The 19986-nt window shown below is 44.9% G+C and overlaps 1 protein-coding gene across 1 annotated transcript in view; it reads right to left on the bottom strand.

Moving 5' to 3' along the window:
* Window positions 1-19986, bottom strand: part of LOC104165769 (plexin-A4) — a gene marked incomplete at its 5' end in the record, with an annotated part of 154549 nt that overhangs the window by 49384 nt on the left and 85179 nt on the right. Inside the window, 5 exons of the mRNA XM_009705507.1 lie at window positions 3024-3170; window positions 3988-4227; window positions 6663-6756; window positions 13167-13334; window positions 14997-15133. Coding sequence (XP_009703809.1) covers window positions 3024-3170; window positions 3988-4227; window positions 6663-6756; window positions 13167-13334; window positions 14997-15133 — 786 coding nt within the window. The remainder of the gene's footprint in view (window positions 1-3023; window positions 3171-3987; window positions 4228-6662; window positions 6757-13166; window positions 13335-14996; window positions 15134-19986) is intronic.

Below are 19986 nucleotides of genomic sequence, written 5' to 3'. Positions count from 1 at the left end.
GCAGTTAGATGAGTCTATTCAAGGAGTATCAGACTAGAATCAAACAATCCTGTCCCAATCCCCAGTGCAGGTTCAACCTCAAAGCTCACAGAACGGCCCGTCTCCATGGGTGGGATTCCTCTTACCAAAAATTTGACATGCACATCTGAGTTAGACATTACAGCATGCTTTCAGAGTTAATACAGAGAAAAAGCTCTTTTAGAATGTGATTTATGTGAGCTGCTTTGGAGACCTCCTTTGACATTAGGATGAGACATTTTATTCAGTGCAAGTTCCCATTTCTCTCCATTAACTATAAGGGGATCTAGACTCCGAGGGGTAGGTGTCTAACAAAGTTAACCCCAGTGTGTTCTCTCTAAAGGTGATTTCAACACTGGGAAGGTCTCACAGTCCACGCATCAAACTGCCATGATCTGAGGGAATCTGTCTCTTGAAAAAAGCCTGCAAGGCTGCACTATTATTGTGAGCATTTAAAAGAAAAACAAGCAAATATGTAGATATAGCCCTACTTTATTTTTTGGGCCACTGAGTGTTTCCGAAAGAAGCTATTTATACCTTCCAGAAGACTGAACATGAGCCCTCCATGTTACCAAACAACAGTTTCACCACCTGTTAAGCCTGTATATCATGAATTTGTTCTAAATGGCACTACAGCAGAGCCCAATTTCCTCCACCAAAGTCTTAGGGGTCACTTGTAGCAGTTAAGGAGTTCCTGTCACGCAAAACTTGACTGTGACAGTGTCTTTCCCAGTACAAGTTTGCCCTGGCCAAATGTAAGTATCCACTTTAAGATGAGACGAATTGTACCCTGAACTTCAATTGCTATATTCAACCATCTCTCCATTCACTATATAAAGAGTCCAGCGTGACTTTCCACATGTAAGTGCCTACATTAAATACCAGCAACCCTTCAAATGTACTCCAATTCTTCATTGCAGACCTTCTCCAACACAGTTAGTCATGGATCTTCCTCATGTCTCTTTCTTTTCCTTGGAAAAGAGCTTGCCTCTGAGTTTTAGTCAATCTTTTTTAACCATTGCTCAGACCTTTCAGTTCTTTTCTATTCTTTCAAATATTTAACTCTGACATTGTATAAAAGATAACTGAACTAGATCAAAAACATGTTGACATCAGTGTGTCATTGTCACTGTTCCTTCCCTTAGAAATAATCTCAGTGTTTCAATCATTGATTCAATCCCATGTTCCCCTCTCAGATCTAGGCCACCTCACTCGGCAAGAAAGGGTTTGTTCAGCAATTTACTCAAGGTCACACAGTAAATGGTTGGCAGAAACGGGAGGAGGACCTGGGAGAGCTACCTGTCAATTATCCTGACCATCAAAGTGACATTCATGTGAAACATGGGGATACATTTTGTACCAATCTGAGCAACAGATATGCTCTGCCATACTGGAGGAGGCATTTCCCAGTCCAGCTGTCCCCCCATTCAGTTCCAGATGCAAAGTCCAGCCTTGAGCACTGGCCTCCATTGCAGGTGACCTTCTGTGTTTGGTTCCTAGCCCAGATGCTGTCAAAGCATTGCCTCAGCATTGGCAGTTGAACGAGAAATCTGTAACTTGCCCCTAATACTGATGCTCATTAACAGGCTTCAATACAATCATCTTCCCGTGTTTCCAGCAGCATCTCTTGTTTGATCAGCATCCTCAAAAAGGGATTATTTTTTTCTCTATGACTTCACTTAAGCCGTCCCAAGCTGCTGGAGCAGGGGATTCTTCCCAATTAGTAAGACCTGACCAGATGTTCATCCTTCCTGATCCCCAGGGGTTGATTATTGCTCACCTGACTTTGAGTTTTCTCTCTCTATGATTGGCTTTGTCCATCTCTGACTAACCATATGTTTAATTATATTCATGAAAATGACAGGGAACATATATTGCCTTGTTCAAAAGCTTTGGTATTCACACAGAGAAAATCTCTCACTTCATTATTACTCCTCTTGGAGTGTCTTAATGTGCTTTACAATGAATCGAGAGCCACAGTATATTTGCATGGCTGAAAAGGATTATTACCTCTATTTTCCAGATGACAAACTTTGGCACAGAGAATTTAAGTAGCCAGTATGAGGTCTCCCAGCATCAGTCACAAATGAGACCCAAAATGGTCACCATAAACTCTATTTTCTAAAACTCCCCAGAAAATTCTCTTTTTAAAGAGCCATGCAGTGTGTCTCTGTCAACCTCTATGAGTCTCACTGCGTGAAAGAAAGAAATATGTGACAGATACAGCTTTGGGAGGGCAACAGACAGGTGGAAAAAAGTTGACCACAAGGAATGAGAAACATTGATCATCTGTATGTCTGATGTCAGCTGTTAGCTTTTGTTGTGTTTCCACCCACGGCTCCGTACAACTCAGATGGGTTTGCTGATGTGCTGTTTGTCAAGCAACGGCATTGAGAATGAAAATTACTGAGAGGAAAGTAAAGGAGTGAATAAATCAATGGTGAGAGGAGGAAAAGCTCCCTCTGATGTAATCACTAGGTCCATTTTTCACCAGTTCTAGGAAGGATATGCAGGAGTATATTAAGTTGTGTAGATGACAAAAACTCAAAGTCCAGTCACACTATTGTCCATACTCTGCTTTTTTTTTTTTTCCTTATACATAAAGGTAAATTTTAGCCACCAGCATGGTAGTAATTGCTGGAGACTATGCTGAATTTAACAAGGTATGTCATGTAGGGAACATGTTACATATATGAACTCACATGAGCATCCACGGTTCGTACAGTCTGTACAAAACCAGAAAAGAGGCAAACTTTCTGAAAGAGTTTTGATTATGAAAGGTTTCTCACTGTCCACAAAGATCCCCAGGTTGTTCTTCTACTCTTCTACTTTTCCAAATTACTCTTGATCAGGATATTATATCAAGAAGAGGCCCTGATGTTTATGGGATCTACGGAAGGCAAATGATCATGCAAACTATTCAGAGATCTCTGCCAGCTCTTCAGCATTGCTGTGCCCTCCCAACCCTCCCAGGGAGGAAAGGCTGAGGTTCAAGCACCACTTACCATCACTTTGTGCCGTCCAATGAGGTTTGGGGACTCACACAGTAGCTGCACATCTGATACGGTCACTGCACAAGGCTTCTCACCAACCAAAACAGTGTAGTTCAGCTTGGCGTTCCCTCCCGCCACTGGTGGGATCAGGTTCTTGCCCTGGATAGAAAGGAATATCACCCCCCCCAAAAGAAAAACCATCAGGAACGAGTTTGCCTTCCCCCTCTAGCTTTTTCCTGTGACATAAGTGTTAACATTGCACTTGACGTTTGCGGTCCACCATTTGCTAACTCAGAGGGGAAAAGCTAATTTAGAAAGTCATGCAGAGGACAACATGGATGGCCACAGACTGTAATCAGTCAAAACAGCCTGTCCTGCTCCTCTCTCTCTGCAAGTAAATGAGAAACGTTGCATATAAGACTTGCACAAACAGGCCCTCACAAAACGTATTCAGGTAAATAAGACAGACTCCTTTCCAAACATGCAAGAAGGTATTCTGTACGCACAGTCATTTCTTGGCATATGCACCACGTACAAGTGCTGATATGGAAATGCTCAATCATAAAAATCCTTCTCTGTATTGCTGTCCAGATTACAGAAATGACTGTAGGATTTAAACAGGGGTGGGAGGAAGGTCTTGAAAAGCCAAGAAAGAAATAGACTTGGGTGTTTAATTGCCAGCTCTGTTGCAGTGGTAGAAAATGTTCTTCTCCGATGAGCAGCAGTGGGTACAAATTTAGGCTGTACACAGATAACTACAGCAGGAGTTTATATTTTTTAGTTATAGGTATTGGCAGATGCTGAGAAGTGATTGGTGTTTGCAGATAGTGACACAGATATGGTAGGTGTAATGAATGAAGGAAATTTCTGGGATGCAGTTGGGATGTCACTGTGATTTGTGGGGTGGTGGCAGACACAGAGGGAATAGGCAGCATGTGTTTGTCTTTCCTCATCCAGTTCTTGGTCCCCATCTCACCTTCAGGATGATGGGACTTCCTGGCTTCAACTCCAAGATCCCTGAGGGATTGAAAACCTCAAAGATAGGGTTTGGGTAGTAGGTGAAGTTAGTTTTGTTGAGGATCAGCAGGGACTGCACATTGTCAAGAATGAAGCCAAACTCCTCTGGACGCTCAGCGAGCTCAGATTGGTGATTGGGGTCAACAGCCAGCGCTGGAGCCTGGCAGGTCATCTCCGTGCTGTTCTGCACTTCGCAGTTCTGGAGAAAGAAATGCAACGCAAGGAGTGTTTATGTACAATTCCCCCAGCACTCCTGGTGGGCAGATACCTCCCAGTGAAATGCTGGCCTACCTACTGCCAGAGGACAGGGAGGAGCAGACCTCCTTGGCTATCGTGAGACAGGCTGGTGCTCCGCTGCTTCAAAATATACCCCATACCCATCAGGGAATCAAGGCTGGGAAGGGATTAGGAAAGCTTAGCTGGGGGAGGTGAGTGGAGCAGTTTGCACTGCAGTTGGGCATCCTGTGCCACTTCGCTGAAGGAGCTCAGCCTCTGGGGTTGCCAGTGTCAGCATCTTCCCCTAACCTCATTTCCTTCTGGAAACAGAAATTCCTTCCTTTTTTTTCTACATCAGAGACTAGTCAAAGCCTCACTACTACCCTGCAATCAGCTCTCACACTCTGGGGCTCACTCCAATAGTGTAGGTGCAGTGCATGCTCAGTTGTGCCTAAGATTCCTGTTTGAACATCAGGTTACCTGAAATGAAACCCAGGAAGCTGGAGGGGTCAAGACAATGGGGAAGACTTCAGGAGACCCTGCAGTTTGGTTCCAGCCCCGCCAAAGACCTGCTTTTTTATGTATTTGAGAAATGGGTAATAGATTGTGAAAGTCGTTTTACCCTGACTCCCACTTTAAATGACTAGGAATTAGATGTCTGGTTGTCCTTCAGGGTCTGAGCCTTCATCTTTTGATATCGTGGTTGCTAGCACAATGCATCCTGGTCTCACAAGGAACCAACAATCTCTGTGGGGAAACAGCACCAGCTTCATGGCATATCAGCTGTGCATGATATATGAGAATCTTCTCCAAACTAGTCTGATACCTCCAGCATTGAAAGCCCACTCATTATCACAGCTAGCATAGCTCAAGTGCTAATATGTCTTGGTTCACACCAATAGAGAGATAAGTGACTTGGACCAGCCAGTTTCATATCGTAAAGTAAGTCAGGTATTCTTTGCTGTAACAGCTCTTATAAGGAAGAAAAGGCACTGGAGTACTTCCCAGAGCAAAACTGACAGGTAATTCTACATGAGGATATGTGAGACGATGAATAGGCTTCATCATCTGCACAATGGCATGATTGTTTGAGACCATTGTGACAGGCAAGAGCTGGAGTCTACTGGAAGAATAAGATGAAGTCATGCAGGCTTCTAATTCCACAGGAAAGCTAGAGAAGTGTTTAGCTGTGCTGTACCTGGGAATACAACATATTACCAAAACATACCTATGAATACGCATCATCAGTTGGACCAGGGTTTTCCCAGTGTTCATCAGGGACTGGGAGATTGTCAGTCAAGATTCACATCAGATCCAGAAACCAACCTCAACAGATATTTCCTGAATCTGACGGGGCGTGAGAGGCAACAAAATTGCTTTGCATTTGGCTTTATGAAAGGAGATACTAGTTCACGGCAGAGCTGGGATAAGACCAAAATTTAGGTGTCTCAGTCTGCAAACTGCCGATGTGAATGACTCTATCCCATATATTCCTGTATTTTCTTTTTGGATCTACCACAGTTTCACCATTGTTCCTGTGATAGTAGATTATTTTAATGTCTGCAAAATGCTTTGAGAAACTTCAGTGGACAGCCCATGGATTAATCTTAAAATTGGAGAAATGCAGAGGATCTGGACTTTCTGCCCCCATTCCAATTAGTCCCTCTGTGTTTTTTATTTTTGGAGCCTCTTCTTCTGGGATGATCTTTCACACTTGGTCCCAGAAAGTGCCCATACACAGCCAAAAGCTTTTCAGATGTTGTTGCATGGTCCCATCCTTCAACCTGCTGTAGGTACCAGCAGGTGCTGCCTGCTCCTGGGTCTCCTAATCGGAGGTTCTAAACTCATACCTTTTACGACTCTATCTGGAGCTGATCAGCAGCTACTGGTAACTGGCTCCTTCTGAGTGAATTGTCCTCCCAGACCTTGGTAAAGCTCTGCTGGCCTCCACAGAGCTACTTCTGATTCCTCAGTGGTCACTGAGAGTTAGGCTGTAAATCTAGCTGGTTAAACCTGGATACACTCTTACAGGATCCCAAATAGTAGTATCAAAGAGTATTATTCACAGTCTGATCCCAACACGCTCAGCTAATAACCTGAATTTGGGTCTACTTACACACAGACATGGCTGATAGCACAGGTTATACATGGACCAAGAGAAAGGACAGGTTCTCTTGAACCAATGGAAGAAACGGGCTCAGCAGAGACCAGGAGCTCAACAACCCTTCATGATGCCTCTCTCTGTTCCCTCTTTGGTCCAGTGTTCCTTCATGGAGAGAGGATGGGATAATCTTTCTGAAAGAAAGTCTCATGTCCTCTTTTCTGGATGCAATAGGATATTTCAGCCTCCAGAGCTGTTAGCCAGCCCCTATCACCACCTTGGACATGTCCTCTCCCCAGCTCAGCAGGCATACTCACGTTGACATGTTCCTTTCCACCGTGCTTTGCCCGTATCTGAGGGTTTTGGATGAGGTCAAGGTGAGTTCCCCACACTGCAATGGGTGTGTTACCGCTAGAGAAGAAGAAATGGAAGAAAAGCATGAACCCAGCTAATAGATATCAGAACTGATTGCATCAGAAATGGGTGATCTGTATTCCTAAATGGTGATTGCAAAGTATCTGACCACATCTCACAGTCCCATAGGAAGGGAAGGAAAAACAAAACAAAGCAAATGATTTTTCATTCATTCATAAGGGGAGAAATAAAGTAAAATCATATGCTTGCTGAAACTGTCACATCAAGCAACATCTGGGTGTTTTTCGTTGTTAGGACTCAACAATCACAAGAAGAAGAGTGGGAAATTTAACAGGGGCTCTTCAGAATGGTCCACAGACTATATCTCCTATATCACCTAAGGAAGGGAGCCCAAAACACCCTCATCGATATTGTCCTGCACAAGCAGCCCTTGAGGCTTCCATGACTGAGGGCTGTAATCCCATCTTGCATATCAAACCTGCTATAAAAACATCACCCTGAATAAGATAATGCCACCTCAGTGAACACAATTCAGTGCTGTCAGGGGACCTGGTCCTGCAACACTTAGAAGAAACAGAGCCAAAGTCTTCAGCCTTGGTGTGCATAAGGCATTTACTTGGTTTCCATTTGGTTACCCAGGCGGATAAACTCTGCCATGTGTGTTAGATCTAACATACGACAGAGTAGAGATTTTCAGTCACTGTGTCCCTTTGCTCAGAGAAGGACCAATGTCCTGAAAAAGCCAATTCATACTAGCCACAGCCCTGCATCTAGTAGGTTTTCTTGCTTTTATAACATCTGTCAGTCCAGCTTAAGATGGGGCGATGTACAGGGAGCCCTTCTCATTCCCTGCAATCGCTGTCACCAGGAGGAAACAGCTTTCAGAAACACCCTTCTTTCCTTTCCCTTGCCTTTTCCAGCTGCAACCAGCAGTGCTGTTTGTGGGACCTCAGGGAGCACAGGGGAGGGAGGAAGGAAACTGCAAAGGAGCATTCCCAGATGTCCTGGTTTCGGCTTGGATAGAGTTAATTTTCTGCTTAGTAGTTGGTACAGTGTGCTTTGGATTTAGTGCGAGAATAATGGTGATAACACACTGATGTTTTAGTTGTTGCTAAGTAGCGCTTATCCTAAGGACTTTTCAGTTTTCTGTGCTCTGCCAGTAAGGAGCTGCACAAGAAGCTGGGAGGAAGCACGGCCAGGACAGTTGACCCGAGCTGCCAAAGGGATATTCCATACCATAGAGCGTCATGGACAGTACAGAAACTGGGGGGAGTTGGCTGAGAGGGGCCGATTGCTGCTTAGGAACGGGCTGGGCATTGGTCAGCGGGTGGTGAGCAATTGCATTGTGCATCACTTGTCTTTTCTTGGGTTTTATTCTTTTGTTATATTCCTCTTCATTACAATTTTCTTTTTATTATTATTGTTAGTACTATATTTTAGTTTAGTTACTAAACTGTTCTTATCTCAACCCATGAGTTTTACTTTTTTTCCGATTTTCCTTCCCATCCCACTGGGAGGGAGAAGGAGTGAGCAGGCAGCTGTGTCGTGCTTAGTTGCCAGCTGGGGTTAAACCACCGCACCAGGTTTCAGAAGGACCTGATGTGTGGGTTGGCTTTGAACACCGTGTTAAGGGAAAGGGTTCACCATAGGCAGCTTTGGCCATCCCAAACTGAAACAGCATTGCTCTAGCAGGGTGAGCTCTCCCTTTGCAGCACTGTGGTGGAGGCAACGTGATGCAAGAGTTGAAGGGGGAAGAGTTATCTGAGAAAGCAAAACCTTCAGCTATCAGGGCTCACACAGCCAGGGCAGGATGAGGAAATGTCATCAATGGACAGCCCCACCTGTGAGAGTTTCCCAGGGTGAGGAGTGCTCTCATCGGTTTCAGCACCTGCCTCCATAACTCCCCTTGGAAAGAGCCCAGGCTGCAATTTATTTCCTGGAGTGCTCTGCCGAGAGTGGGAAGGCCATGCAGAAATCAGTGGGATTGAGAAAAGAAAGCTCAGAATTCCTTTCCTGCCTCCAGGTATACCTACACATACATGAAAGGTGGAACATGTGCATTATAAATGAGAAAACACCAAAGAATAAACACACTGTAAGGAAGAAGCCTTTATTGGCCAACAGATCTCCCCCATTTCTGACCTTTTTTTCCATGTTCCTCATTTGTCTTCCATTATTAATCAGATGGGGCAGGTAGGAATGAGTGCAAATATACATCTTTGCTCAGCGGTGTAACTATCAGGTTTCAATGAGCTGGCTGGGACTGCACTTCAGCCTCTCGAGTTATACCCACACTGATAAACCACCTCTCAAGTTATACCCACACTGAAAAACCAAACAGCCAAGACACCAGCTCAAACACTGGCTGGTGGCCATGGATGCTGATAAGCTGTTAGTAGTACCCCAGGCAATGCCTGGTCATGGTTCAAGGGATAACAAGGGCCAGGGAGTACTCCCAACGAGCAGGATAGATGAAACTAAACTACCTTTGAATGAGGAAAGATCATTGGTGGCACGGATAAGGGTTATGCATGTTCGCTGGTTTCAGGACTAAAGAAGAGACCTGGATTAAGTACTGACTAGTTTAAAACTAGCCTATGTGACCAAGAACCCTGTAAATTTGAAGTCATGAGACATGAGCTCTGCCAAAGGGCGTTGTCATAACCATATCTTTTGGCAGGTGTTCCTGTGACATGTCTCTGAGAGCTTCCTTATAATCTTTCATTCAAGTAATGCCTGTACAGACTATGATTAGGACAATCCATGGTTATGACAACATTTGACCTTGAGTTTTGCAGGGTATCTCAAGTTCTTCCACTCTGAAACCATCAGCCGTGATTGGAAATTTCTGATGGGAAATTTCTAATGGGAAATTTTATGGGCCAAAACCACATTTTGCCATTTTCATAAGATCTGCTTGCATAGTTGAGTTTTCTTGAACGCACAGGGGATCTCTTCTGGAGTCATACATCCACTTACAAAAGACCTCCCCCACCCTGCCTTACAGATAAAAAAAACCCCTCCCCAAAATTCAGCTTCACATCAAGTATTCCTGATATCACTTAGGGAGAGTTTGCTCACTGGAAACCAGAAGAAAAGTGTGTAAAACAAGTTGTTCTCTCTCCACTATCCTGGTTCTTCTGGATTTTTGGTTGTGAGCTTTTATAATTTTTACTATTATTACGAATCTCTGCTGATTCAAACTAGAAGGGATTTTGTAACTTTACTCAGCTGAAAGTTTCACGTGTTCCAGTGGTGTCAAATGTGTGTGCATATGTACAGATATATGAGAGTGTGTATATATACATAAATAATTTTATTTAATCAACCAAGTCTGTGCACACAGTTTTAAATCCATGTGTTAAAATTTCTGCATTTGGTTTGGAAACCAAGCTCGCAGGCTCAGACCATAGTTATTAAGCATGGCCACAACACCAGATCAGAGGAAGGCTTTTTTCTCTGAAAAAAAACAAAAAAGCCAAAGCAGTTCTGTTTGCTGAAAACAAGAAATCACCTCCAAACCCTCTCTGGCTTGCAAATCAAACAAATAAAACTGTTGCTTGCCTTTGCATGAAAACCACCAACCATTGTTTTTTGTGTCTGCAGGTGAACACCCGGTCACGGCCACTTCTCAACCAGGTCGGATTAGAGCCTGGAGACATGCTGCTGCCCAGCAAAATAACAGAGGTGCAAGATGGCAAGCTTTCTTAATTTAACTCCTTATTATCCCAAAAGCTCTGAGCATAATTTTCTGTCTGCAGACTCAGATAATTGCTGGATGTAACTCAAATCAAACCCAGACCAAAAGTCTTAATGGAGCCTCATAAAATTCTAGTTACCTGCCAGCCTAGTATAAGGTTTGTTTTTTTGGTTGGGTTTTTTTTTTTTTTTTTGGATATGGGAGTAAATTAGCAGTAATCTTGTCTTTATTGTCTTGGAAAATGGCACTTGAGAAGGTTTTAAGCCAGGCTCAGTACATTCATTCACTAATTTTGCAAAGCTGGTTTAGTAGCAATCATCTATCTCTCAAAACAGCTTAGCCCCACAGACAGGAGTGATGAATCAGAGAAGCACAGTGGATTTGCTGTAATGAATCATACTGCATAACAAATATACTGAGAAACAGCCTCCTCAGTCTATCTCCAGATCCACGTGTCTTGACTAACTTATTTCTTGCTTGATTCTCAGGACGGGAGTTGGCTTCACTTTCATCCAGCTCTGTGTGGAGGCCTTACTGTAATGCTTGTCTCCATTACGATCTGTTGGATGAAGCTCCACAGCTAACAGTTACAGTGCTTAAAACTGTCCTCGACATCCTGAACCACAGTGGTAATCCTGGATATTGTGTCTTCTCTCTCTGCAGCCTCCTCCGAGGTTATGCACCTTTGGAGTGATTCAAAAGTGCCCAAGGAAGAGGATGAAAGTTGGTAGACCTGGTTAAAATTAGGCACCAATTAATGCTCAAGGGGATGCTTTCTGATTTCAAAGACACTGAAGAGAGCAAAGGGTAGAGGTTGTACCTGAATGATGAGACCAGTAGAGTCCCAGTCATCCATCCTAGCAGCTACACAACCTGCAAGTAAGCTGGCACCCACTAAACAAGCACCTCTTCTTAATTTCCTTTATGCTGGGAAGTGGGATGGGAGATCCCAGGCAGCAAGCAACGGGATGCAGAGTCTCTGCATCCCCGGGCTGGGCAAAGCTTTGCCAATACACCTGAAGCATCTCCTTGCCTGCTTCTTTGTCTCTTGCTGGCAGCTTCAGCAGAGAAACCAAGGAGCAAACAGGCTGTAGAGAACTTCTCCTCTCACCTTCCAGCCAGACCTGAGGCCAGGCGGAGGAAGGTCCCTGTGCTGCAACTTTCCTGGGGATAATAGGGGAATTCACTTTCCTAGGCTGTCAATCTTGCACCTTTTAACTGGCACTGAACTCACTTTAATAAGGAAGGGAGTAAAGCGATTTCTCATTTCACTGATAACCTGAACTCTGACTGAAAATAAAACCCCCAAATGGAAAATCCAGACACTAAAGCTTCAAGCTCAATGTGCAAAGATTCAATCCAGCTAAATCGGTAAATTCCCTCATGGTAATTAAAGGCACTAATTGATTTGTGAAAACATCTTCTGGATTTACAAGCCCTACTCCTAATCCCCAGATTCTCCAATCAGTCCAGTTTGACAGGCAAGCAGACGGCTGCCATGGATGAATGAGGGGAGACTAAGATTTCTTATTTTGTGTCTTTGAAAAGAAATACCAGTGCATTTAATGACCAATTTCTCTCTTCCCGAGGCCATTTCTGCAGGCTTCTGAGAGCATTTGGGTATTACTTTGATGCCTTCCACAACCAGGGCAAATGTTCCTCTCAGACACCTTCATGTGAACTCTCTGAATTCACCAACGCAGCATCAATGGGGTGAAGAGAAAAAGGGATGCCTAATGAGGAGGAAGGCTGTTTGATAGGGCAGAGACCAGGGCTCCCTTGGTATTTCATCTCGGGAGACAGCCCTGCGGCTTTCAGGCATGATGGCCAAACAAGCAGTGTTTAGTCCTAAGCCAGCAAATCCATGAAGGTTGTGGGAAACGTAGGAACTGCTGCTTTCAAACACAAGGGAGATTCACTTCTCTAAGTGCAGTTATGACATTTATGCCTGGGTTGAAGAGATCAGTGACTGGTCCTGTTGCCATGCAAAGCTGTGTCTCTAAGTGCAGTTATGACATTTATGCCTAGGTTGAAGAGATCAGTGACTGGTCCTGCTGCCATGCAAAGCTGTATACCCAGCCCAATGGGGCCTGAAACACAGTCATGACCAGAAGCAGTAGGAATTGCAGCTTTTAGGGTTACAACTCTGTAGTTTAACCAGCCCCAGTGGTCTGTAATATTACTCAGACAGAGAGTATCCTGGTGTGGGAGATAAATCCTGGACTGCAGTAAAGAGGGAGGAAGCTTCAACGCTAGGTTGGAGACCTGCTGCACCTACCTTTGTAAATAAAACATGAAGTCTCCAAAGCAAGATTCTGGTGAGCATTGGCAGCCGGATTTTGCTGCATGAAGCCAGGAAGCTTTGCTCTGCTAGTGAAGACAGGGTGCAGGATCATTTAGGTTTGAACTATGCAGAGTTTGTTTGGAGAAAGGACCCTGCTCCTGCCCATCCCTCACTGGACTCTGTGGAAATTTTATCCCAGGGTACACATGAGCACAGACACACATTGAGCATCCAAGGTGTTGCAATGAATGCACAATACACTGCTGGCCTTTTAGTCTTCCCAGGAGGCAAGTCCACCAGCCCTCATGGTCTTGGGCCCTGAGAAGTAGCTCTCCACAAATCTATTTGTTAGTGAACACAATGCTTGGAAAGCATTTTTGTGTATCAAGGACCAATATGAACATACCAGTGCCGCATTAGAAAACCCTGGGAGGTTGTAGGGGTTGTCCATAGGATGCTTACCTGAAGATGCTCCACTCAGGCTCAATCCTCAGGATGGTTGGATCCTCTACATATTCATATTGCAACTCCTGATGTATCTTGGCCTTGTCCACTCTCACAGACACCTTCACCTTCTCAAAACCTTCATCTGAGGCAGTGGTGTTGCAGACAATGTGCTTGGTGGATCTCCTGTGAGTAGAAGCAAGTAAATATAAACCAGATGCTACTAGCAGCAAAACAAATGGTGCCAAAAAGAGCCCAGCTACTTATTCTTATGTCCTGTGACCTTAACCCATGCACAGTGAAGTGGTGAAACTCACTGCTACAGGAATATACTGTGAATAGTGTGACACATTTATCTGAGGAAGTGACATTGCCTTTTCACTAGTTTAAATAAAACCACAAGAGTCATCATTTCTCAGGTCTCAGAGTGAAAACTGAACCTCAAGGGAAGTTCAAAACAGACTTCTCTCCAGAAGTATTTCTGTGTGATTAAATACTTGATGGATGTTTCCTTCCTGCCTGCAGACATGTGCAGCAGCAGCTCATAAAAAGGGGTGTTTGCACCTCAGCTTTCCAGTCTGGGATAATAAAGTTTTCTCTGCATTAGAACTGTAAGCCTTGTTTAAGTGCAATTCGCAGCATGCCTGGGACCTTTGCATGGAAAGTGCTAATATAGTGGGAAGCATTTTATGATTTTACTCAGAGAGGATTCTGCATAAAACTTTCCTTTTGGGGCAGGGCTCAAAACCAGCTCCAGGTCTGAATTTTGTAGTGGCCCTTACTTTCCATAAGGAACCAAAAGTCCAGTCCTCAAACCCTCTCAGTCTCCCCTGTGATGCAGCCTCATCTTATATCCCTAGAAAGGATAAAGCAGGGTGCACCCTCCCCTTGCAGCATGGCACTCACCATCACCAACTGTACCCTCCAGGTGCTCTCCAAATTCCACTGAAAGACCACACTCAATCCCTTCTAAAACTCCCCAGTTTCTTCAGTAAGCATCTCTAAGCAGCTGTGATTCCCACCTGGCCTTTGAAATCACAAGCTGTGACTTCACTTTCCTGAATTATAGATGCTGAATCACACCACAGTCATGACAGGCGATTAAACAGGATACCCACACCCAGAAGAGGGAAATGCATTGCCCCAAGACAGCGGTCCCACGTCTCCCGTGAATGAACCCTTCTTCTGCCAAGGACATGCTGGGAGAAATGGGCTAACTTCATCTTCAGCCAATACTGGCAGCAAAATGTGTTGCGTTGGGTTGTTTTGAGCTGCGGGAGCCCCTGGGAATGGGATTCAGGCTCATTCTCACAGGGATCAGGGAACATTTAGCAGGTAACACTGACATTAAGCCTCTCTGAACTGCAATTGAACAGGAGCCAACCCAGAGCTAAAATGTTGCAAATCATCCATTTCTTAGCACTGCAGGACTATTTGGGATAAAAGGGAGGTGTTTTAATACTTAGAACCAATGTTGTCAGATTTTCTTTGTCACCTCTGCTAAAGCAGGGACATGAAAATGAATCTTTTAAATGACGTACTCCCAGAGCAAATAGCAAAGCATAGGACCGTGGAGAATTGTAGTGAAATTTGACAAGGAGCCTTGGAAAAAAGCACATCAAATACCAATCAAAACAATGAAATAAATCCTGTTCTCCCACTCCAAAACATGCACAGTAAGGTTGTGCACAGTGCAGAATGCAGAAGTCTCATTGCTGAACAGACATGGCCACAGGCAAAAGAGGTCCTTGAGGGACAGGGTGTCTGGGCTGCAGAAGAAGTCTCTTGACTATAACTGCTCACATCTTTCAGGCTCGGGCACATACAGTAGGAAGGACTCATCTGTACCTGTAGAAGAGGCAGGGTTGTCGCCCAAAGGTCACAATGACATTGCTGCCCGCATTGAGGTTGTTGCCTGTAATTGTCACCTGGGTGCCACCCGACACTGGTCCTCGCTTCGGCTTGAGATCAGAGAGCGTCAGAGTCTGTGAAGGCAAAGGGTCATGTTGAAAATACAGCAGATACCTTCCCTCTCGTTTTAGTGATGGAGAGAGGTAGGCATCCCCAGGGGTTAATCATGTGTTAGCTGGACTTCAGAAGATGACCACTTCTTCTGGCCAATAGAGGAGTCTAGGATGACACCATTCCTACAGTTGACACCCTGCTTGAATGCCAAGTTTAGTGGGATGAGTTCATACATAGCCCCAATCTGTTCTCCTCATCCCTGCAAAATCCGGCCTGCCCTTGTACTCGCTTGCAAAGTCAGTTCCAGGCCTGGACCAGCTGGAGCCGTGACCTCGCATCTCCACTGCTTGTTTGACAGAGCTCAGGTGTCTTTTTGCCATCATGCAACACCACCTCTAGAAGATAAACCAGGTCTTGAACTGGCTGATTGGATCTTAATGGGGACTCACCACCTCCAAACTATGGAACTCACAAGTGAGGAAAATGATCAGGGTCTTGAAAAGATTACTCTAAACCCTATTGATCTGAGAAGGGAACAAAACTTGCTGTAGAGCTCCACAGAGATGTCTGAAAATTCCCGCTGTGCTCACAGGCTTTTTGCCTGGGAAGGAGGAGAGCTGTGGTGCAGCAGAGCATCTGAGCTTGTGTGTTGCCTCTCCCACATGCCCACTGCATCAATCCAAATCTTTCTCTTTTTCTTATCAGAGTTGGATGCTGAGACAGCCTAGTACTGCATGCGTGTCCTGCACCAATACAGCATGGCCGTGCTTACGTTGAGATGTGCTCTGAAATACTACCGCTGCAAAAGGCACACTGTCCAGATGAACATCTTTTTCCTTTTTCTACTGATTTTCTGAGACTCTTTTCCAAACATAACACAGTGCTGTGTCAATATATCAAAAAGGAGCATGATTCCTTTAGGGGCCCCAAATCTCAAACCTCTTTTTCTTACCCTCCTGCTCTCCCTTCTTCCCAAAATCAAGATAAAGTACTTGCACTCTGAAGGCACAGATCACAGATCACCCTGTTACCACAATGCAGAGAGGAGACATCCATTTTCAGGGAGAAATTTGGAGTTACAGTTTATTCTTTCATTTGCATTTTAATAGAAAAACTTTCCATTCAGTCCCAAGTGAAAAGATACTATATGCATTTAAATGAAGATTTTTTTTCCCCCTCTCTTTAAGAATGATGACACAAATGCTTGAAACTCTGCTCAGCTCCTCTGAACGAGCAGGTACACCATGCAGTCACCTTATTGAGCTTTGGAGACCATTAATCCATGTTTATAAAACCCCCTGACACACACCACAGCTCCCTCTTTCATACGTGCAGAGTCCTCTCTGTCCCTGTCCCCCTCTGGCTCATCATTCTGAGAAAAACAGCGGCAAGGTTTTTTCCACTTTGCTTTTGTTCAAAATGCAGCTACCTTTTGGAGAAAGGGCTGAACATGAAAATCAGACATACAGCTTTGTAGAAAAATCTGTTGTCAGAGCTGGACACTTCTTGTGTTGAAACTTGAATGTTTTTGACATGATGGTTTGAAAACTGTTTTTACACTTTCCTGGGATTATTCTCTAACAGCTAGTATTGGGATAAAAGGTGCAGAAAGAGTACGTAGATGCAAAAGACTCACTTTAGTACATAGTGCTCCTCTATTTTTAGAGTACCACCTCAAGCTCTGATGGCAACTCCTCTTTAATCCCTTATTGATGGCTACCCCCCACCAGTGCAAATTACTGCTGGCCATGATGGCTGCTGTTGGAGGGTGACCTCCCACTGGGATAAAATGTGTTGAGAACGGCCAACTTGATGCACATAGCCTACACAACAGCACTGCATAAAATTTGCTTTACAAGCCACAGAGGGACACTGGAGTTAAAGACCCAAAGCCCTTGTCCCACTCCTGGGTGGGTTTCCTGCCCTCTCCTCAGAGACAAATAAACTAGCCATGCCCTTTTGAGGATCCTTGCAGACCAGAACGACATCAGCAACGCTCCTTGGTAAAACGTTGCTGTCTCTTGTGCCAGTCTTGCAAAAGGGTTTGTGGCTAAGCTTTCAAAGTTGTGATAAACCGTTAATTATTCACAGTGGCCTTCATAAATATTGCAGAGCATGTTTGCAGTAAAACTCAGCCTCCAGAGTATTTACCATTTCCTTGCTGGTGAGAGATGATGGAAAATGCAAGTGGGTCTAGTGAATCTGTAATAGGCTGCAGTGGGCAGCAACAATGATGGAAAGAGGACAGGAAATCTTCTGTACCTTTCTAGGAGCTTGCCTACTTTGCTCCCCAACCCTTTACTTTCCTCCAGTACCTCCTCCACACAGACTGTCTACAGAGAAGCTGCCATCAGAGTTGTATCTAAACTGACCTCATGGTGCATGTCAAGACCTTGGTTCCCACTTCATTCCTCCTGGCGACAAGGGCAGAGCCCGATGTGACTCGCACACAACTTGTGCACCTGGGTTTCCTTTCTGTAGGTTCAACAGTAGCAGCAGGAGAGGAAAGATGGAAGGGAGACCTGTTGCAAATGCTCTCCTGGGACAAGGATTTTAGGAGCAAATCCAGAAGAGATGTAATCAGAGTAGCCCACATCACCTGCATTGACCCACAATATTCTCATCCAAAGCCAGAATAAAGGCAAACTTACTTCAGCATCTGAGTTGAAAAGTGAAGGGAAACTTTTTTTGATTGAAAGAACATGGCAATAATCATAGCAACAAAATTAATAACTTAAAACAATTATTTTCATTGAGATCATCATAAATTTCATTTCAGACTACAACCGAAAGCTTTGTTTCCTTTTTGGCTTATTGTACTCTCTAATGCAATTTGCGTTTTTGATCACAGATCAGATGAGTTTAAAACAAACTAACAGCATTTTGAATTTAAAAGTTCTGGTTAGAAATGTGGAGAAGAACTGTTCTAGCGTCTCTAAACTAAGCTACCTCTTTTTTAAAACACTGCAATTAAGTACTCTGTTGAGTTCAAAATATCACCTTTTCCAATTCTTGCAGAAGAGGGGAAGGCTGAACCTGTGGGTCAAATTTGACCCTGTTTTGCTTCAAACCTTTTGAAAAGCAATTTTCTGGAGGGTTTACTATCCATCAGAAAGCAACATTTATCTCCCATGAGATGCCCTTCCTTAGTTTTCAAACATCTTCCTTCCCTTCAAGCTGCCACCCACCGTTGCAGGATGCCAAGGCATATTGTGATGCCTGCAATAACATCTCTACCCTCCTGGCAGAAGTATCAGAGGAAGCCAAGTCACGCCAACAAACACAGTTCCCCCTGTGAAAGCAATGGACACGGGAGAAGGCATATGATGGGCAGGCTGGAGAGTGTCTATATTTTTTCTCTGTCTAGCAGAAAGGTATCAAGGTATTCAGCAGAGAAAACCCTGTTGACTTCATGCTCATGCATGGTTGGGGTAGCTGGCAGCCAGAAAGCCAGCAAGTGGAGGGAAAAGCTGTCACAGATGGACATGGATGATCAAAATTGGACAGTAATTCCAAGAGTAGCAAAGGTGACACTCTGAAGTGTAATGTCCTGGAAAGAGTCCTTCTGTCTGCCTAGTGGGGGCCATCTCGTAAGGTCTTTCTCTGCCCCCACCACCATAGCACCTGAGTGACATCAGAAAATACAGAGAATAGAGAAATTTCTGTAACTCAAGGGGGAAATCTAAGACATTTGCATTCATTACCAGTTCCTTTTACCATAAAAACACGCTCAGGCATGCGAATACTTTCAGAAAAGACCCATTGCCTTGCAGAAGTTGAGAGTTTTTGACAGGAACAAAGAGACCCTCTCATCTCAAACCTGCACAGATCAGCTCAGATCAAGGCCAGACGATGCTTGCATGTCCCCACCAAGGGGCCTTAGAGGAAACAGGCAGGTCTCTTGGACAAGGAGCATTGTTAGAAAGGAGCGAAAAACCAAGTCGAGTGTACAAGATGTGTTTGGTTCTGCTCGTCTCTTCCATGAGGCTTTCACCATGGCAAAGTGACAGTCTCAGGCTGAACTTGCACCAGGAGTAGTATGGAATCAGGCTCAGAGCCCCTCCGACTGCTTTGCAAGCTGATGTCCCAGACAGACGGTGCAGGAAGCCAATTTACCAGCCCCAGTAGTCTCTCTAAAAATAGGAGCGTGGCTGCTCTCTGAGTGCCATCAGCACGCCTTGAGTGAAAGTTGTGCGTTGATCCCACTGCTCACCATCCCTAGGGACTTTTGACTTCATCTCCAAATTCCTCATGGCTAAGTCCTCCCTCCAAACCACATACTGGTAAAAGCTAACTGAAGTTCAAGCCTACTTGCATTGAGCCCCAGTCATACCCTACAGCTCACCCACAGCCTGGCTGGTGAACTGGTCCCTCCTGATCTAGTGCTGCTGGGGTGCAGCACTGCTTCTCCTGCACACCCAGAAGACCACATAATGCAAACACCCCTTGAACCCTTGAATGCTACATCTTGCAGGGACACCTGCCACTGCTATTGAGACTGCCTGTGGCCCAGTAAATGGGCATTTTTGTCCTTGCTTTGCACTGATCCAACACCGGAGGGTCTCAGGACATCTCTGGGCTTGCCGTGCCCTGAGCTGGGTGCCCCCATGATCACAAGTGTCCCACGGCGAAGGGCCTCATGCCCAACCCACCTGAGCTCGGCGCTGGGGACACCCTGCATGGCCAAGAGCTGCCGCCCCAGGCAGGCACTGCCCAGCAAACACCAGCCCTTTGTATGCCCGGGCTGGGCGCTGGGCAGCTCTGCCACCGGTGCTGGGGACTGGGGAGAAGGGAGCAGGTGGTGGGGAGAGCAGGGATGAAGACACCCTTGGGGCAACCCAAGAGTGAGGAGGAAGAAACCCCACTATGGACA

The sequence above is a fragment of the Cariama cristata genome, unplaced genomic scaffold (assembly GCF_000690535.1).
Source record: "Cariama cristata isolate BGI_N322 unplaced genomic scaffold, ASM69053v1 scaffold198, whole genome shotgun sequence".
NCBI lineage: Eukaryota > Metazoa > Chordata > Aves > Cariamiformes > Cariamidae > Cariama > Cariama cristata.
The sequence above is the reverse complement of the archived record's forward strand: the minus strand, read 5'-3'. Positions and strand labels throughout refer to the sequence as shown.